The sequence below is a fragment of the Hydra vulgaris genome, chromosome 13 (assembly GCF_038396675.1).
Source record: "Hydra vulgaris chromosome 13, alternate assembly HydraT2T_AEP".
Taxonomy (NCBI): Eukaryota; Metazoa; Cnidaria; class Hydrozoa; order Anthoathecata; family Hydridae; genus Hydra; species Hydra vulgaris.
In genome coordinates, this window is record NC_088932.1 from 28,597,501 (window position 1) to 28,616,932 (window position 19,432).

At 25.0% G+C, this 19,432-nt stretch overlaps 1 protein-coding gene across 1 annotated transcript in view; it reads right to left on the minus strand.

Annotated features, from left to right (window-relative positions):
• Positions 1-19,432, minus strand: part of LOC136089473 (mitochondrial import inner membrane translocase subunit TIM44-like) — an 86,553-nt gene that overhangs the window by 56,663 nt on the left and 10,458 nt on the right. The window contains exons 2-3 of the mRNA XM_065815491.1: positions 16,464-16,559; positions 2,720-2,818 (exon numbers count right to left, since the gene is read on the minus strand). Of these exons, the coding sequence (XP_065671563.1) occupies positions 2,720-2,818; positions 16,464-16,559 (195 nt within the window). The remainder of the gene's footprint in view (positions 1-2,719; positions 2,819-16,463; positions 16,560-19,432) is intronic.

Below are 19,432 nucleotides of genomic sequence, written 5' to 3' on the forward strand. Positions count from 1 at the left end.
GTTTATTATTTTTATTATATATTATGAAAATTAGCATTATATTTATTTGAATTAGATATTATTAACATTAGCAGGTGTTTACTCTATATTAGTAAATTTACTATTTGTAAACATCCTTGAATGTAAAATCTTATTTCAGAAATAAATTATTGATTGATTGATTGTGAAAGCGATTGCTTCGCTTGTACAAATATCAAAATCTATGTTTACGTAATCTTTAACAGCAAAATCTTTCTCTACTAAGCTACGTGATCTAAGCTCTTTGACGTTTTCTTCAAGCAATTCAAAAGGATCTTCTTCACCATTTATACTTGCAACCGGAATCTCCTTTGAGAAGCCTGCCTTTCTAAAACAATTTATTACAGTGCTAGTCGATACAGCATCCCATGACTTGACCAACATGCTCATGGCTTCAAGAATGTTGATATTTGGGATCATTTTACCAGTATAGATGTATTTTGTCTGACGCCTCACAACATTCGTGCGATAAAAAGTCTTCAATGCCCTTATGACTCCCTAGTCCATTGGTTGCGTTTTGGAGGTTGTGTTTGGTGGTAAAAATACTAATTCAATTGCTTTGAGATTTTCAACATTAGGATGAGCTGGGCATTTATCTATGATTAGTGCAACTTTTCTACCCTCAGCATTAAACTTTGCGTCAAGTCTCCTTACATAATCAGTAAAGATTTTAGAGTCCATCCAGGAATTATTTTGGGACTTGTACTGACCAGGTAGGCCTTTGACACCTTTGAAACATCGTGGTTTTTCTGCTTTTCCGATTATAAACATAGGCAGCTTTTCACCAACCCCATATCTTGCTGCTAAGCCTGTTAAACGAACTTTGCTTAATTTTCCTCCTGCACATCGTTCACCTTTTAGATGAAAGGTGTTTGCCGGTGGCTGTTGATAAAATAAACCAAACTCGTCAGCGTTGTAAACATCTCTCAATTCATACCTTGAGAGGGTAGTGGGCAAATGGGTTTGCTCCCAACTTGATGTCTTTTCCACTTTACATGACTTTTCCTCGCCAGAAATAGTTCGAAAAACAACATTGTCTTTTTTTCTACCAATCAAGCCACCCTTCTGAAGCCTTTAAATCCGCAATGTTGAGATCTTTTGCAAAACCTAAAGCTTTTTCTCTAATGATGTGTCCACCAATCGGTACATTTCGTTCACGTGTGCTCATAAATCATTTATATACAGCTTTATCAACGGAATCATGCTTTCCCAAACTTAACTTTTGTCTCTTTGCTCCATATTGACCTGACTCATACTTGCTAATTATGTTTTTTTTATGCGTAACCCAGTAAATTAAAGTGTTTTGAAGAACACTGAACTTTTTTGCAACATTTTTTTATTTAGTCCTTTTTCTAAATCTTTAAGAGCAAAATATTTTTCTTTGATTGTCAGAACTGTTTTCTTTTGTTTAGATGTCATGTTGAAACTTCTACCGCACTACTTTGCTATGTCTTCAATTTTTTAATTATATTTTAATAACATTATTTTGCTTATAATATTTTGATAACATTTAGTAATGTTACGTTTTGAAATGCAATGGAATGGTATCTTCAAACAAAGAAAAAGTTTGAATAACTGAAAGAGTTTTCGTCGAGGGGAGTCAAAAATTGTTTCCAATAACCAAAATTTCGAATAACTGATTGGTATTTGCATGTGTTTGTCAAGAAAAAATTGCGGGGAATTAAAATTTCTTTGAATAAGCGGGATAGAATAAGTGCCAGTTCCAATAACCGGGAGTTTACTATAGATATATATATATATACATTATATATATATATTAAAAAAAAAAAAATTTATAAAATTTTTGTACAACTTTTGTATTCTTTTTTTTGGGTGATTGTTATTTTTAGCTACCGAATTTGATACAAGTTGAGAAAAAAAACATTTTGTTAAAAGCATCGTCAATAACAATAGTTCATCAGGAAATAAACCATCGGGTTTGGAGAACCCAACAGAAGTGCAGACTATTTCAATGGGGGTAGTGAAAAACTCCAAATATTTTATATTTGAATATTAGTATTAATGACTTTATTTTTTTATATGAAAAACTTGTGAAAAAATAAAATCTCACTTTCCTGTGCATTGATAAAAACAGTAAAGTTTAGCAAAAACATTTGAAAAACAAATTTCAAAACTATCCATTTTTTTAGCGCAATTAATAAAGTGACTTAATAAACTGACTGACAAAAGTCACTAATAATTTGTATATCAAAAAATATTTTTATTTTTGTTATCTTTGTATCTGCATTTTTCCTCAACAATTTTGGTAGTGAAAAATAACAAACGCTATAAAAAAAAAAAGAAAACAAAAACAATAAAATATTTAGGTATATTATTTTTTTGACAAACTTTTATTTTTTTAGTTTATTATATTTAGATTTTCTATTTCATATATTATTAGTTTCTTTTCTTTGAGTATTGCTGTTTTATTCTTTGTTGTTTCTTATAGCTTTTTTTTGCTGCAAATTCTTTAAACGCTAACTATACTATATAGATTATTATTTATGACAATTATTTTATATTATATGAATTAATATTTGTAATAACTTTTTAAAACATGTTTCAAATTTGAATCCTTTAAAACCAAAAAATCTCCATGTAAAAATGTAACATTAATTGCATTTTTTGATGTTCATTAAAAAATGCAATTAATGCAAAAAAAAAAAAAGTGTTTGCAACTTTAAAACTGAAATAATTTTACCTTAATACGATTAACAGTCGATAGTTTTAACTTTGCTTCTTTTATTGCATCAGACTCATCAAACTTTTTTGCCTCTTCTTTAAATTTCTTTAGATTTTCCTATTTAAAAAAAAAGCATAATTAAATAGCATATGGAAACAAAAAGTTGAAACTTTCAATGAACATTTTATATGATTATTTATAATGAACACTAATTTTTTTTAATGTTGATTCAAACGACAAACTAATAATCAGTTCTTCCTATGTTAAACAATCAGAAAACTTAAAAAGTGGCCAAAAATAAAAAGTAGTTTTTTAGCTTAAAAAATTTATAAATTTATTTCTTGAAACATTAGGGGTTTAATCAAAATCGTTTTGATTATAATGTTTTATTTTAAAAAATTTTATCAATAAAAAATTTAAAATAAAATGAAAGAAGTGAGCTTTGTGGACAATTTAAAGTGTTTTTAGCATAAATTTAAAGACCAATTAAAAGCCTTAAAGTAAATCTTAAACTATTTATTGCTGGAGAATTTAAGGCTTTTAATAAAATAATAGCCTTAAAATATTTTTTAAAACATAAAAAATACTTTAAAAACACAAATTTTTTAAAATTAATAGTTCTAAAAACTAATTTTTTTAGTGGATTTTAAAAAATTTAAAATAAAATTTTAAATTTTTAAAGCTTTAAATTCAAATATACAAAGAAGTGTGCCTTATCTTCATTGTATGTTTGATTGGCTGTAAAAAAGCAAATTTTGAAAGATTTTTGTTTTTTGTTTATTTGCAAAAACCAGATTTTGATGCCGGAAATAAAGATAGCCCACCAACTTGAAAAGATACTAATGGTAATGAAATCGATTTTATTTTTTTAGGCCTCAGAACGGAGAGAAAAAAAAAGAAAAAAAATATATATTTATATTTTACTAATTAAACAATAAGCATTTTTATTAAGCATAATTATTACTATCCTTTTAAAGTTTTCAAGCATGTCAAAGATTTAAAAGGAAATAAAGAGATCAAGAAAGGTTATTTCCAATATGATCTTAATCTTAAAGTTAGACCCAAATAGATCCATCAAAATCTCCAGAATTGTCAAGACTTGAAGTACAGCAAGCTTATGGCCTCACCAATGCTCATTTAAACCCATAAGCAGAACTATCTTGAGTAGACAAAACAGCATGTAACCTGGGACGATTTCAAGTGGGGTAAAGTCATCTTTTCGGATGAAAAAAAAATTTAATTTGGATGGCTTAGATGAACTACAATGCTATTGCTACAATTTAAGGTAAGAAAAGCAGTATTTTTCCAAACACCGATATGGCGTTGGATCCATCATGGTTTAGGGTGGGTTTTAGAGTAAATAATTCAGAAGAGATTCGCAAAAGTACATTGATACTCTTTCTTAGTACTTGCTACCCTTCACTCATTTGAAGTGAGGTGTTGACTTCCTTTTCCAGCAGGATAAAGCAAGCATTATTTCCTCATCAATGATAAAAGAGTAGCTTGAAGAAATAAATATTGAAGTAATCGACTGGTTGTCCAAATCCTTTGACTTGAATCTCATTGAAAACTTGCGGAGGATCATTGTTCAAAAGGTTTACGCCTCTGGAAAACAATTTAGATCAAGCTGACTGTTGCAGTTAAAAAAGCTTGGAACAAAATTGATAGCAATCAACTTCAACATCTGGTTTCTTCAAAGCAATGTTGATGAATTGCTATTCAACAATTGAAAGGTGCTAAGAATAAACATTAGAATATAAAAATAATTTATTTTTAGAAATATAAGTCAATTTTTTAGCCTTTTGAAGTTCAATTTAAAAGTTAACTTTATTTCCACTCTACAGAGCCTTTTCACATGAAATATTTCGAAAACTGTATATCAATATTAAATAACTGAAATTTTATATACTAGATTTTTATTATTATATTTAAGATATCTTTATTCTATTATATATATTGTGTAATTATTTATTGTATTTTATTATATTTGCTGTTTTATATATATATGTATACATATATAAAAGTTATTAAAACTATATCAATATAGTTTTTATAATTTTTTTTTTTAATTTTAAATATTTTTAAAGATATTTTTATTATATATAAAATATTTAATATATAATTTAAAATATCTTGAATATTTTTAATATAAGATAATAGCATGTAAAGTATCAAATACTTTATATATATATGTAAGTATATATATATAGTATTTGATACTATATATACTTACTATATATATATGTAAGTATATATATAGTATTTGATACTATATATGTATATGTGTTTGTGTGTGTATATATATATATATATATATATATATATATATATATATATATATATATATATATATACATACATATATATATCTTTATATATATGTACACATATTAATGTTGTACAGACGCAGTTGCAAAAAAATCTTCCCTTTAAGAAAATTGGTTACAAGCTACCTAGTTATCAAACAAACTATATATATACATATATATATACATATATATATATATATACATATATACATATATATATATATATACATATATATATATATACATATATATATATATATATATATATATATACACATATATATATATATATATATATATATATATATATATATATATATATATATATATATATATATATATATATATATATATATATATATCCTAACTGATTGTCAGAAAGTTTTGTTGACAAAAGGTAAAAATTAAAATGCAAGACTGGAATTTTTTTTTGTTACTTAATAGATTGCCTGCCCCAACCAAACCCTCAGTCAATGTAGCAGCACTCCCTTGCGAGTCAGGCTATAAGATAGTCGATGTAGCAACACTCTGTTGCGAGTCAGGCTACTTGTCAGTCGATGTAGCAGCACTTTGTTGCGAGTTAGGCTATAAGATAGTCGATGTAGCAACAAAAATAAAAACATTTTATTAAAAAAAAATAAAAATAAAAACATTTTATTTAAAAAAACAAAAAAACAAAAATTGTTTATATTATTAAAAAAGTTAAGAATGTTTTTAAAAACATTTTGTCAATTAAATTTGAAATTGTCAATTGAAATTTAAAATTAATTAATTGTCAATCAATTAAAATTGTCAATTTAAATTTAAAAACATTCTGTCAATTAAATTTGCGTTTTTGCGGTTTTTTTAAAAAACGATTAATTTGTAATTAAATTAATGGTTTTAACTTTCGGACACATGCAAATGTTGAACGAAAGTCAAAAGTAATTCAAAGTGACGTATTTGTTGGCATAAGAATCATTTTTTTTCCTTCCGTACTCCCAAATGCAACAATCTATAGAACTATATATATACATATGTATATGTGTATATATATATATATATGTGTGTGTATATATATATATATATATATATATATATATATATATATATATATATATATATATATATATATATATATATATATATATATATTATTGGCACTAGACAACCAATTTTCTAAAAGGGCAGATTTTCCTGTAACTAGGTCTGTACAACATAGATATGTATACATATATATCAGGCTTGGACAGGAATGACATGCGATCGAATCCTATTGCTGAACACGCAAATGATTTTTTTTTTGTTGACAACTTGACCACGACTGTTTAGATATTTTGATGATTTAAATATTTTAGAAATGCGCTGAAAAAAGAAACGCTAAGCTAAACAGTTTAGCTTAGTGTTTTTAAGTCTTTCTTTTTAAGTCTGAAAACTATTGAAAAAATATAAAAAAATGAAAAAGGAAACCATTCCTCACAAAAAATATATATATATAAGCTTTAAAATAAAACTTAAAAACTCAAACTCGAGGCAAAATTTTCTTTTAATTGTGGTTGAAATAAATTACTCTAAAACTTATCTTTAGAAACGTTTTATTAAAGTTACGTAAAACACTTTTACAAATTACTTCTAATGATTGCTTAACAAATGAAAAAATTGTATGTAAATTGTTGTTTATTTAAAAAGTGAAATTAAATTATTAAAATAAAAAAACAGTATTTTTAAATTGTATAAACATTATCTTTGAATTTTTAATCATTTCATTAGTTAAAAGCTGTTTTTTTTTAATCAAGTTTAAAAAAAACAGCTTTTAAACAATTCTTTGTAAAAACAGAAACAAGAAAAATAAAGCAATTAAATCATTCCATTGCAACGAAAAGATTTTAATTAACCTTTTTCATAATTTAAAGTATTCAAAAAAAGTAATTTTATGAAAGATTTTTAGATAGACATGGAAAAATAGTTTCAAATGTTTAAATTTATCATAAAAAATACATGCCTACTAAAAAAAATTTACATTTTTAATTTACATAAAATGCATTTATTTTAAATGATCATTATAATTAATTTTTATTTTATTCAAACCCTAATATTTTTGATCATTATAATTAATTTTATTTTACCCTTTATTATTACCCTTCTTGTAAAATAAAAACATTAGAAAAGATCAACAGCTAATTGTTATTCATAACAATGCCTTGAAAATTGCAAAAATTGTAAATTTTTGATATTTTCATATTTTCAGGGTTAATTTCAATATTTTAGAGTTATACCTGTTTTACAACAACCTTATCAAAACAAAATATAGCAGGATAAGCAAAATTTGTTTAATAGTTATACTGTTTCAGAAATTTTGGTTTACAAAATACTTAAAAATTAGTATTTTTGCAAAGTTTTGTATGTATTTAACTTATACATTCTATTTGATGAATGGCTACACACAAAACTTTATTCAAAAGTATTTTGCTTTAATATTTGTTATGCAAGTTATATATATATATATATATATATATATATATATATATATATATATATATATATATATATATATATATATATATATATATATATATATATATATATATATATATATATATATTTATAATATATATTTATAATATATATTTATATCTTTCTAATTTTAAAAATTACTAGATAAAAAATAATATTAAAATCAAAATGGCTATTGGAACAGGATGGAAAAATGGTTCTTGTCTACGTATATTTGGGATCTGGAAAAGAGTTGCCAACAGCTGAACTCCCAACAATGAGAGATTTATTTTTTTAAGAGAAACAAGTAAACTAAACAGAAGGAACTATAGCAATTCTGAGTTGATCCAGGATATTTATAATAAACTTTCAGAAAAATGGCAAATGGCCAATGGTTTATTTGCACCTCCCGTAACTTGTTTAAAGCATAATTTTGTAACAAGACTTATAGACGCATGGAACAAAGCTAGTCTAATTTCTCAAAACAAAGCAAGTAAAGTTATAAAACAAAAGTTTAATTTCGTTATTGACAAACTGTTTGACTTGGTGGAGTGTAACTGTAAAATAGTTCTTTGTTCTGAGCAATGCTGTCCTCCTGACTGTAAATTTGGTGCCCACACTACCTGTATCTGTCCGGGAGAGAAAAATACCAATTATTGAACTGGTTTATATAAAAGGTACGAGTGAATATACGACAATCATTATAAAAGTGTTAGTAAAGCTGAAAATCAAATTTAATAATATTTTACTGATCTCTTTGATTATTTTAAATAGAAAATTTTATTTTAATTTGTCTAGTTGTAAGCAAAATGTTGCTACCTTTTTTTAGCCCAACGAGAAAAGATTAGATCTTTTAGTTCATATCAACTTGGACCTGCTGATTTGATGGAGTCCAAAAGGTTCAAAAAAGTACAAAGTTGCAAATGAAGAAGAAAAGAAGAAAAACAAACAAGAGGAAAAAAACACACGACGCAAGAAGAAAATAATACTCAAAATGAACAAGATAACGAACATGATAATTATAAAGAGTTTGAATCTGAGGAAAATGAGATTTTTTCTATTTAAAAGCCTTGTATAAAATATTTTAAAAAATCTAGAAATTATGAAGATATCTCTAATATTGCATTGGCCCGTATTCGATATGGTGTTGGTTTAAGAGCAACTGCAGTCATAGCTACTGCAGCATGGGTAGATGGAGGACTTGTATCCCAAAGTGACACTAGATTAATAATAGATCACAGTAAAGTTCGGAGGGATAAAGTAATGAATGAAGTTGCTATTCAGTTTGATGATTATTGCAATAAAGAGATTATTGACTGCATATTTTTTGATGAACGAAAAGATCTTACTAAAGTATTTTTAACTGTAGATGGATCAGACAGACAGTATCCAGCTAAAGTTAAAGAAGAACATTACACTATTTGTTCTGGTGATGGTAAGTATTTATTTCATTTCACTCCAGCTAAAGAAGCTGAAATTATAGCAGATAAGATTATTGAGTATACTGCAATGAGGAACATTAATGTACACTTAAAAGCAATTGGTGGAGACTCTACCAATGTAAACACAGGTTGTGTTGGAGGAGTAATGCACTTTATGGAGCTTAAATTAGGGCGAAAGTTAAATTGGATTGCATGTGCTCTACACACCAATGAATTACCACTCAAACGTCTAATTAAATTGTTAGATGGAGAAACTAAAAGTGGTAAAAAATGGAGTGGACCCATTGGAAGCTTACTTGATGAAGCAATCAATCTTGAAATTAACCCTTTTTTTAGTAAAGTTGAAACTGGTGAGCCTCTAATTAACTTAAGTAATGATGTGGTTAAAGACCTTTCTACAGATCAGTATTACAGCTATCAAATAGTTAACGCTATACGCAGTGGTCATGTTCCTCAGCAACTAGGACTTCTTGAAATTGGCCCTGTTAACATGGCCAGATGGCTAACAACAGCCAATAGAATATGTAGAATTTGGGTATCTCATCATGGTCTTCAAGGCGATGCAGCCCAAAAACTTCTTAAACTAGTCGAGTTCATTGTAGGAGTGTACTTTTCTGTCTGGTTTAACATCAAAGTTAAACATAGTTGGACAGAAGGACCAAAACATGTTCTTTACCAGCTTAAGTTGCTTCAACACCGGTCACTCGATATTCAGAATATTGTCATTCCAACTATTAAGGAATCTGCTTGGTATGCCTTCTCTGAATCTATTCTTCAAACTATGCTTTGTTCTGAAAATAAAGAGGAGAGAAGTTTCAGTGTACTCAAAATTTTAGAAATAAGAGGAGAAGGTGATGAAAATGAACAACTAGGAGATCTATCGGTTAGACCAAAAAGGATATACCAGATTACCAGATATCAATACTAAGGCAATTTGTCTCAAGGATCTTATTGATTGGAATGAAGCACCTTTGAACCACCTTTGACTTGTTGCATGACAACTAAAGACATCAAAGAATATTCATTTAAACCAGTGATTGCACAAACTGGTGTTGCCACACTCAAGCTGTCGAAAGAAATGTAAAAAAAGTTACCCAGGCATGCGAAAATGTTTTTACAGAAGATAGAAGAGATGGTTGGATTAAAGGACTAGAGTTGTCACAGAAGTTGATGTCACGTAATCTATCTAAACAAAACCTTATTGGCTTGACAATGTTTAAGAATTAATCTTTATTGTACTTTATTTTAATAAATGCCAATAAATGTTGTGTGGATCTATATAAAAGTTTTATTTTTAGTTCCAAAACAACCTAATTTTACAGTTTTAGCGGTAGGCAGTGGGAGGGGGCAAACCCCTCTATTTGTTTTTACAAAAAAAAATTTTTTTTAAAAAAAGAGAAGACGTTTTTTTTTAATACTTCCATTTTTTAAGTTTTTACCTCCCCCTCCCCCCGGGCTTTTGGTGAAATAGTCTCACATACTCCCTGGTATTTAAAGCTTTTTTTTTTTTTTTTTTAACAGTTCTGAACTTTTAATATTATACCTCACCCTATATATATATATATATATATATATATATATATATATATATATATATATATATATATATATATATATATATATATATATATATATATATATATATATAAATTGTTGCATTTGGGAGTACGGAAGTTAAAAAATGACTTTTTCGGCAACAAATACGTCACTTTTAATTACTTTTGACAACACAGAATTGTTGGACGTCAAGTCCAACATTTCCGTGTTGTCAGAAAGTTAAAACCATTAATTGAATTACAAATTAATCCTTTTTTTAAAAACCACAAAAACGCAAATTTAATTGACCAGAATGTTTTTAAAAACATTCAGAATGTTTTTAATAATATAAACCATGTTTTTATTGTTACTTTTTTTAACAAAATGTTTTTATTTTTATTTGTAAATCATGCACGGAGTGTTGCTACATCGACTATCTTATAGCCTGCTGCTACAAGGAAGTGCTGCTACATCGACTATCTTACATCCTGCTGCTACAAGGGAGTGTTGCTACATCCACTATCTTATAGCCTGACTCGCAACGGAGTGCTGCTACATTGACTATCTTATTGCCTTTTTACGCAAGGGGGTGCTGCTACATCGACTGAGGGTTAGGTTGGGGCAGGCAGTCTATCAAGTAATAAAAAAAAAATTCCGGTCTTGCATTTTAATTTTTTTTTTTTCAAAAAAATACTTTCTGACAACCAGTTAGGAGTTATTACATATATATATATATATATATATATATATATATATATATATATATATATATATATATATATATGTATATATATATATATATATATATATATATATATATATATATATATATATATATGTATATATATATATATATATATATATATATATATATATATATATATATATATATATATATATATATATATATATATATATATATATATTCATATATTCATATATTCATATATACATATACATATATATATATATATATATATATATATATATATATATATATATATATATATATATATATATATATATATATGTATATATATATATATATATATATATATATATATATATATATATATATATGTATATATATATATATATATATATATATATATATATATATATATATATATATATATATATATATATATATTCATATATTCATATATTCATATATACATATACATATATATATATATATATATATATATATATATATATATATATATATATATATATATATATATATTTATATATATATATGTACATGTATCAATGTTGTACAGAAGTAATTACAAGAAAATCCACCCTTCAAGAAAAATGTTTGTCTGATGCCAATAATGCCACTAACAACTAATTTTCTTGAAGGGTGGATATTTTGTAATAAACATTTTATTTTGTAATAAGGTTGTAAAGTTCTAAAGAAGAAACTTTTTGTATTTCTCTTTTGTAAAACTAAAAATTTAATTTTGATTCAAACTATTATTTGAAATAAAATTAGTAAACTGATAATTACATTTTCGGTTAAGCAAAAAATTTATGTAGGAAAACTATTGTAACTTAAATTAATTGCATAATACAAAGTATTGGTTTCAGCATTAAAATGAATAATAAACACAGCTTAATAACATGGTTGCATCCTCAAACTGTACCTTTTTCAGTGAAATAAAAACTTTTGTTGAGAGTAATAAAATTTATGTGTAATTTTTAAGAACAACTTCTTGTGAGAATAAAAGTAGAATAAATGAACAAAAATAGTTTAAATAGTATACATATAGTATTAAAAAAAACTAAATCATAACAGTATATAAAACTATTTTTAAATAAATAATATATAAAACTATTTTTAAAATGTTTCAACTAATTAAAAATGTTAAAACAAATCATGTATATGGATAAAATAGTTGTTTTCATTTTATAAAAATATTAATTCAAAGGAATGTATCATGCGTATTATAGAAATATGCACCATGTGATATAATAAACAAAATTATTGGATCAAAGTAAAATTACAAAGAAGCAAATGTTTTTTTACTAGTAAACAAAAACAATTTTATAACATCAACTCAAATATAATTTTTTAAAAATAAATACTCTTCCAGCCATTAATTGTGTGAAGGATATTTATGTTTTAAAAATTATACTTAAAATATAATATTCATCTATATATAATACTGAATCAAAATATGCCACTATGTTAGTGCACTTTATGTTTTAGGACACATGTGAGTATCCCATAAATCATATGTCGCACAATTATCCATCTTCTTGAAAATTAGGTTGTGTATTTTAGAGATTAGAACAAGTGGCTTTAGATTGTGCTGCTCAACATGATTCACACCTTACTGCATGGTAAATTTTGAAAATGAATGACCTTGGTGTTATTCAAATGTAAACTATTTATATCACTTAATATTCAACAATAAACACTCTAGGGGAAGTTCGTGTACCTAAGGCCAGATTTTTCAATGCTCAAATTCAAGGCCCCAGATATGTCTAAAAAAGGTGAAACTGTTATGATCACATCTATACAAATTATTTTATATTAATATGGGTAAAATGACTTAAATTATAAGTCTGTCATGTAGAAGGGTTTTAAAATTTAAGGCCCTAAGTACAACAAACTTTTTTATTGTACCTAGAGTTACTCTCTAAAAATTAGGTTCCATAATAAACTAACAACGAAAATAGACACATAATTTTGATTACAAATTTATTTAATCTTAGATTGTTTACAACAAATTTATCTAGTGTTGATTTTAACACTTGAATAAATAACAAAATTGACTAATAGTTCTGAGCAAAATTGACAACAAAGTCTGTGTGAAATAGTAATCCCAAAACAACCGCAAGAAAAAAAAAATCTGCACCAACCAAAATTCAACAATCTACCTTATTATCAAACAAATTTTTTACGCACATATGGCCCTATGTAACTAAGTACAAGCAAACAATATGGCCCTAGGTACACGCAAACAATATGGCTCTAGGTACAAGATTTGATAGCCTCGTGAAAAATGTCAAACAAATCTGGATTGAGAGGACACTTATTGGTATTCTTGATTATCTCAAATCGCATTTAGTACTCAAATCACATTTAGTATTTTAAGTAACCAACAATATAATATACAAGAACTTATGGAAAAGCATTTCTACTAAGATTATAAAACAATCTATGATGTCAGTGGCAAAAATTTATTATAAACTACTAAAAAAAAATTTCAAACTATAACTTGCTGTAACAATGCTCTTTGAGAATCAAAATAGGGTTAAAAAATATTTCTTTTTCATAACTAATCCAGAAAAGCATAACTTAGAACTTTATAGTTTTCAAATAAAGTGGTGTGGTGATAAATACAAGGAGGCCCTGGGCACACAAACTTTCCTATATGAAAGGTTAGTCAAAGGGGTAGTAATAAGGTGATACAAAGAATGTATAAAATTATTTTAACTATTTTATCTTTGACTAATATATTTTGATGGCTAAAATCTTGGGAAGATGTACCACTGTTAATGGTATGGTTTTAATAAACTTTGTAAATTGTTTTAAATAGACTATTGCAAGACAATATTGAATGGCAGAACTTTCTGAGGCTTCTTTTTAATGCTCTTGAAAAAACAAATTACTGTTTTTCTTTATTTTGACCTTCTGTGAACAATGCATTTAGAATACATACAAATCTTTTGTGATGGATTTTGTGAGGATTTTATTCACCACTTATTTCACTCATAATTGCTGAACAAGCTATTCTTCATCAAGTTAAAATGATCATTAATCAAAGTGGCAAAACACTGGCTGATAATAATCTACCTGTTATTTGTGAACTCACAACTTTTAACCTAGAAAATTTTAATCAAAATGTTTTAACAATAAAATAAGACTGTGGCTCAATGTCAATCAATTAAATGTGTGTGATGCTATCCTTGCTGCATTAATGGACCAATCGAGAGTAAAAAATACAATTCATTAATAATTGCTTTTTATGGATGGATCAGCTGGAGGCAGAATAGCATTTACATATAACTATTTGATTGCTGAAACCAGTAGTAGGAGTATTAAATCTGCTACAGCAACATGAATAGAATAACAACAACTTTTCTAAAAAATGACTCTTTATTGCATAGTTTATTCAAATATCCTGTCCCAATATTGAATAATGACACATGTAATGTTAAAAGGACACTTTTTAATAAAAGTTAGTTAGTATTTGCTTGATGAGAAATCCATAAATGGTCATGCTATATTTGTGGTTTTAACTTTCACTGACGTGAAGTCATTGTAAATCAATGAAAAGGTGCTTGAAACCCTGATCAAATTGAAACTGACAAATTTAATGAGAGAAATAACTTTTTTGCTCTCTTTAATAACTCTTGTTGAGTTATTAAACAGCTCAACTTTTTCACTTTTTTAAAAGTGAAAATTCAGTTGATAATATTTATTTTAATATTTAAAGTTGATAATAATTTAATTTTTGTTTTAGAATGTTTCAGTTCAATTGATATATTCAATGATGATCTAAGTAAAACATTTGATAGGTTGCCCTTATATCTCAATAAACCATGTTTCTTTCATGGCAAACTACATTTTGCGTGTTTGAGAAAATTGAGAATATATTAATGCGTTATAAGTAGTTAACATTTTCGAGATTTTTTCATCTTTTTCATTTTTTTATTCGTTATTTTTTTTATAGCTTGGCAGCGTTTACTTGGCGTTTAACTTTTTGTGTTTTTATGTGTTACTTTAAAACTGATTTTAAAAATCAACTTTAACTGATATTGACTTTTTTGTAAACTAAAAGCAACCACTATTAAATAGACTATATATTATAAGTATTTTATTATATATATATATATTTTAATAAGTTTAAAAACTAAACAGATATTATAAGTATTTTATTATATATATTGTAATATATATTTGAAAAAATAAATTGAACTGTTTTTATTTTAAACTACAATAAATTTTATACTCTAACCTCTTCATGTTAAATTTTAATAAACCTTGTTTAATTTATATTTGAAAAAAACAGAAAATGTAAATTGTTTACAATTAGTATAATATTATTTATGCAAAAACACATAAAAATTATGATTTAATTTGATTTGTAATTTTTAATATTTTATTTTTGAAGATTTAAGGTTGGGATAATATTTTCATTTTTATTTGTCTTTAAAAATTCAAATTTGTAAATAGGTAATACTTTTTATGGTTATTGTCCTAATTTTTGCTAATGTTATGTTTACTTTAATAATTTCTAATTTAATAATTTATTTTTATAATTTCTGTCGTAGTTATAAACTTAACTATAATTATTTTTACCATAGTTTTTATCATTAGTTATAATTATTAGTAAAGTTTTTATGTTATATTTACTGTTTGTAATGTTTTTTTATTCATATTATTATTTTTATTATATTATTATTGCAGTTATTAATATTATCTTTATTTATTAGTGCTTTGATTTCTTTTCTTTCCTTTTTATTATAAATTTTGTTTTTTTTCTCTTCATTCTATTTTAAATTCTTTCTGTTTAATATTGTTTATTTTTAGGTGTCACTTCATTGACTTGTTTTTAACTATATGAGTGATACCTAACCTTATTTATGTGAGTTTATTAAATAATATTGTAAATTTTCATATTTTATGGTTAAATAAATGGATTAAAAAATCATATACATTAATATATATGTATTAATATATATATTATATATATATATATATATATGTATATATATATATATATATATATATATATATATATATATATATATATATTTATATATATATATATATATATATATTTATATATATATATATATATATATATATATATGTATATATATATATATATATATTATATATATATATATATATATATATATATATATATATATATATATATATATATATATATATATATATATATATATATATATATATATATGTATATATATATATATATATATATATATATATATATATATATATATATATACATATCAGACCTGCATCTGCTTATCTCTTTTTAACCCTTCTTGTATGTTTTCAATAAAACGAGAAATTAGTCCTTTTTTTTCAGGGCGCCTTTGATAGTATCTAACCTAAATAGAAAATAAAAATATTATCAGTTGGATTATATTACACTTCAAATAAAGGATTAAAAAAATTTAAGAAAATAAGAAAAGATTAAAATTTTGATTTTTATAGAAATATGGAATTCGAAGTTCACAAGGATCTAACAAGGGGATATTGAAAACCAATTTGACCCTAAATAATCTATTAAATAAATTAATGTATTTGGTTTTGAATATCTAGTTTTCCAAAATTCAAATAACAAGTTTTAGGTATTAATGATTTAACTACATTAATGTTTTTATCTATGATGTAGGTATATAGTGTATATATATATATGTATATGTATATACTCTTAATTATGTGCAGCTCTCAGAATTAAGGTCTAACTGCTGACATGTCTAAGGTTGGCAATTTTTTGCTGAACTAGTTTTTATGTTGATGTAGTAAAAATATTACTTTTCTTAAATAACATTGCTTTTTTTGTGAAATATGATGTAGATGATTTTTTATGAAACATATATTATATATATACATATATAATTTATATATATATATATATTTAAATATTGAGAGTTTAAATTTAAAATTTTAGAGTTCAAACCATTCTCTTTTTTTTTGATAAACGTTTTGAAAATAAATACTTATCTTAAACGGCTAGCATTATTAGGCTGGCATATGCAACTTTAAAACATAATTTTATTTGCTATTTCAAATAAATTAAAAACGGCAAAACAAATGTTTTATTTAAGTTCAAAATAAAATAATTAAATGAAAAACGAAAGAATAAATATTTTACTTAAATTGTTAATAAAATAATTAAAATTAATTGGCAAAACAAACATTTTATTTAAATTCTGTAAAATAAAAATGAACTTTTTTATTAAATTCAAATTAAGGAATACAAAAAAAAATGTTTTATTCGAATTCCTAAAAAATTAAATAAAAATGACAAAATTAATGTTTTTATTTAAAATTTAAATAAAAGGGTTTTATTTAAAATTCAAATAAAAAAGTTTTATTTAAAATTTAAATAAAAAAGTTTTATTTAAAATTTAAATAAAAAAGTTTTATTTAAAATTTAAATAAAAACCTTTTATTTAAATTCTAAACAAAAAAAACAAAAAAAATTCTATTCAAATTCTAAATGAAATTATTAAAATAAAAATGGAAAAACAAAGGCTTTATTTTGATTCCTTATAAAATAATTAAAATAAAACAGGAAAACGAATGTTTAAATAGGAACCTTTTATTTAAATTAAAAACAAACAAATTAAAAAAAAAAAAGAAAAACAAACATTTTATTAATTTTAAAATAATTAAATTATAATCTGCAAAACTTATGCTTTATCTAAATTCCTAATAAACTTCTAAAATGCTGTGTTGGCTTTTTAAAAGAAAAGGTCTTTTTTTTTTTTTTTTTTTTTAAATTAGTTTATATATATGACCACGAGTAATAAATTTACTATCTATTTCAAAAAGACTTCTGTCACTATTGTTGTTTTTGCACCATTTGTAGACGTTGATTAGGTCTGCACGAAGTAGCCTGTATTTTACAGTTGTCATATTTAATGCCAACAATCTTTGTTTATACGGTAGATCCTGTAATCCATTGATTCGTTTCGAAGCTCTTCTTAACACATTTTCTAGTTGCCGTTTGTCTTTGAAAAGTCCAGGGTTACAGATTGATCCACAGTATTCTAGGTGAGGGCGGACTAGTGCTGAAAATAGTTTTTTGAAGGATAATAAGTCTGGATATGATGTAAATGTTCTTTTTATTATTCCTATTATTTGTGTGGCTTTGTTGACTTGAATAGTTGTGTGTTTGGAAAATAATAAGTTCGAATCTATGTGAACACCTAAATCTCGTTCGCAATTTGTGGTTTTAATGTTTACTCTTATATTTTTTTCTGGATCATGCATATTATAAGTATGGGATTTGTTGTTGTTTCCTAAGTGCATTACAGAACATTTATCAATGTTAAATTTCATTCCCCATTTTTGAGACCATGTAACAAGAGCGTCGATGTCATTTTGTAATTCTTGGGCAGATTGAGTATTTTCAATAGAACGAATTTTGGTATCGTCAGCAAAAAGAGCAGCTTTTGATTTGATTACTTCAGGGATATCGTTGACATATATAATAAAAAGTAAAGCTGAAAGGACGGAGCCTTGGAGAACTCCACTTTTAACGGGTACCCAGTTTGAATAATTTCCATTAACAACAACTCTTTGTCTACGGTTTTTCAAAAAGTTTTTAATCCAATATAGTATTGATCCATTTATACCATAAGCTTTAAGTTTCGAAATAAGAAATTTATGTGGAACTTTGTCAAAGGCTTTTTCAAAATCAAGGTAAATGTTGTCGATGGGAATATTATTATCAAGTGATGACGTCCAATAATTAATTACAGTTAAAAGGTTAGTTAAGCAGGAATGATCTGGACGAAATCCATATTGGTGTGGACTTAATAAGTTATTTTTAATCAGGTGTGTCATAATATGATTTTTTATAATTTTTTCAAAAATTTTTATTAAAGTACAAGTTATACTAATAGGTCTATAATCAAGTGCTTTTGATCTGTCTCCTTTTTTGAATATGGGTGTAATTGTTGCGTCTTTCCATATTTGGGGTATTGATCCACTCTCAAGTACTTTGTTAAAAATAGTAGATAGATGTTTAGACATTTGAAAGCAAGTTTTCTTAAATATTATTGGGTGTAATGCATCAGGGCCTGGTGATTTAGATGAGTTTAAACTTTTGAGGTATGTTTCGATATTTTCCGGACTTAGATCAATATTGTTTGTTAGTGGATTTACATTTTTATATGTTAGGTTAAATGGTGGTGTTGCTGTTATTTTTTTGTTTGAAAAAGTATCAGCAAAACAAATATTGAATAGA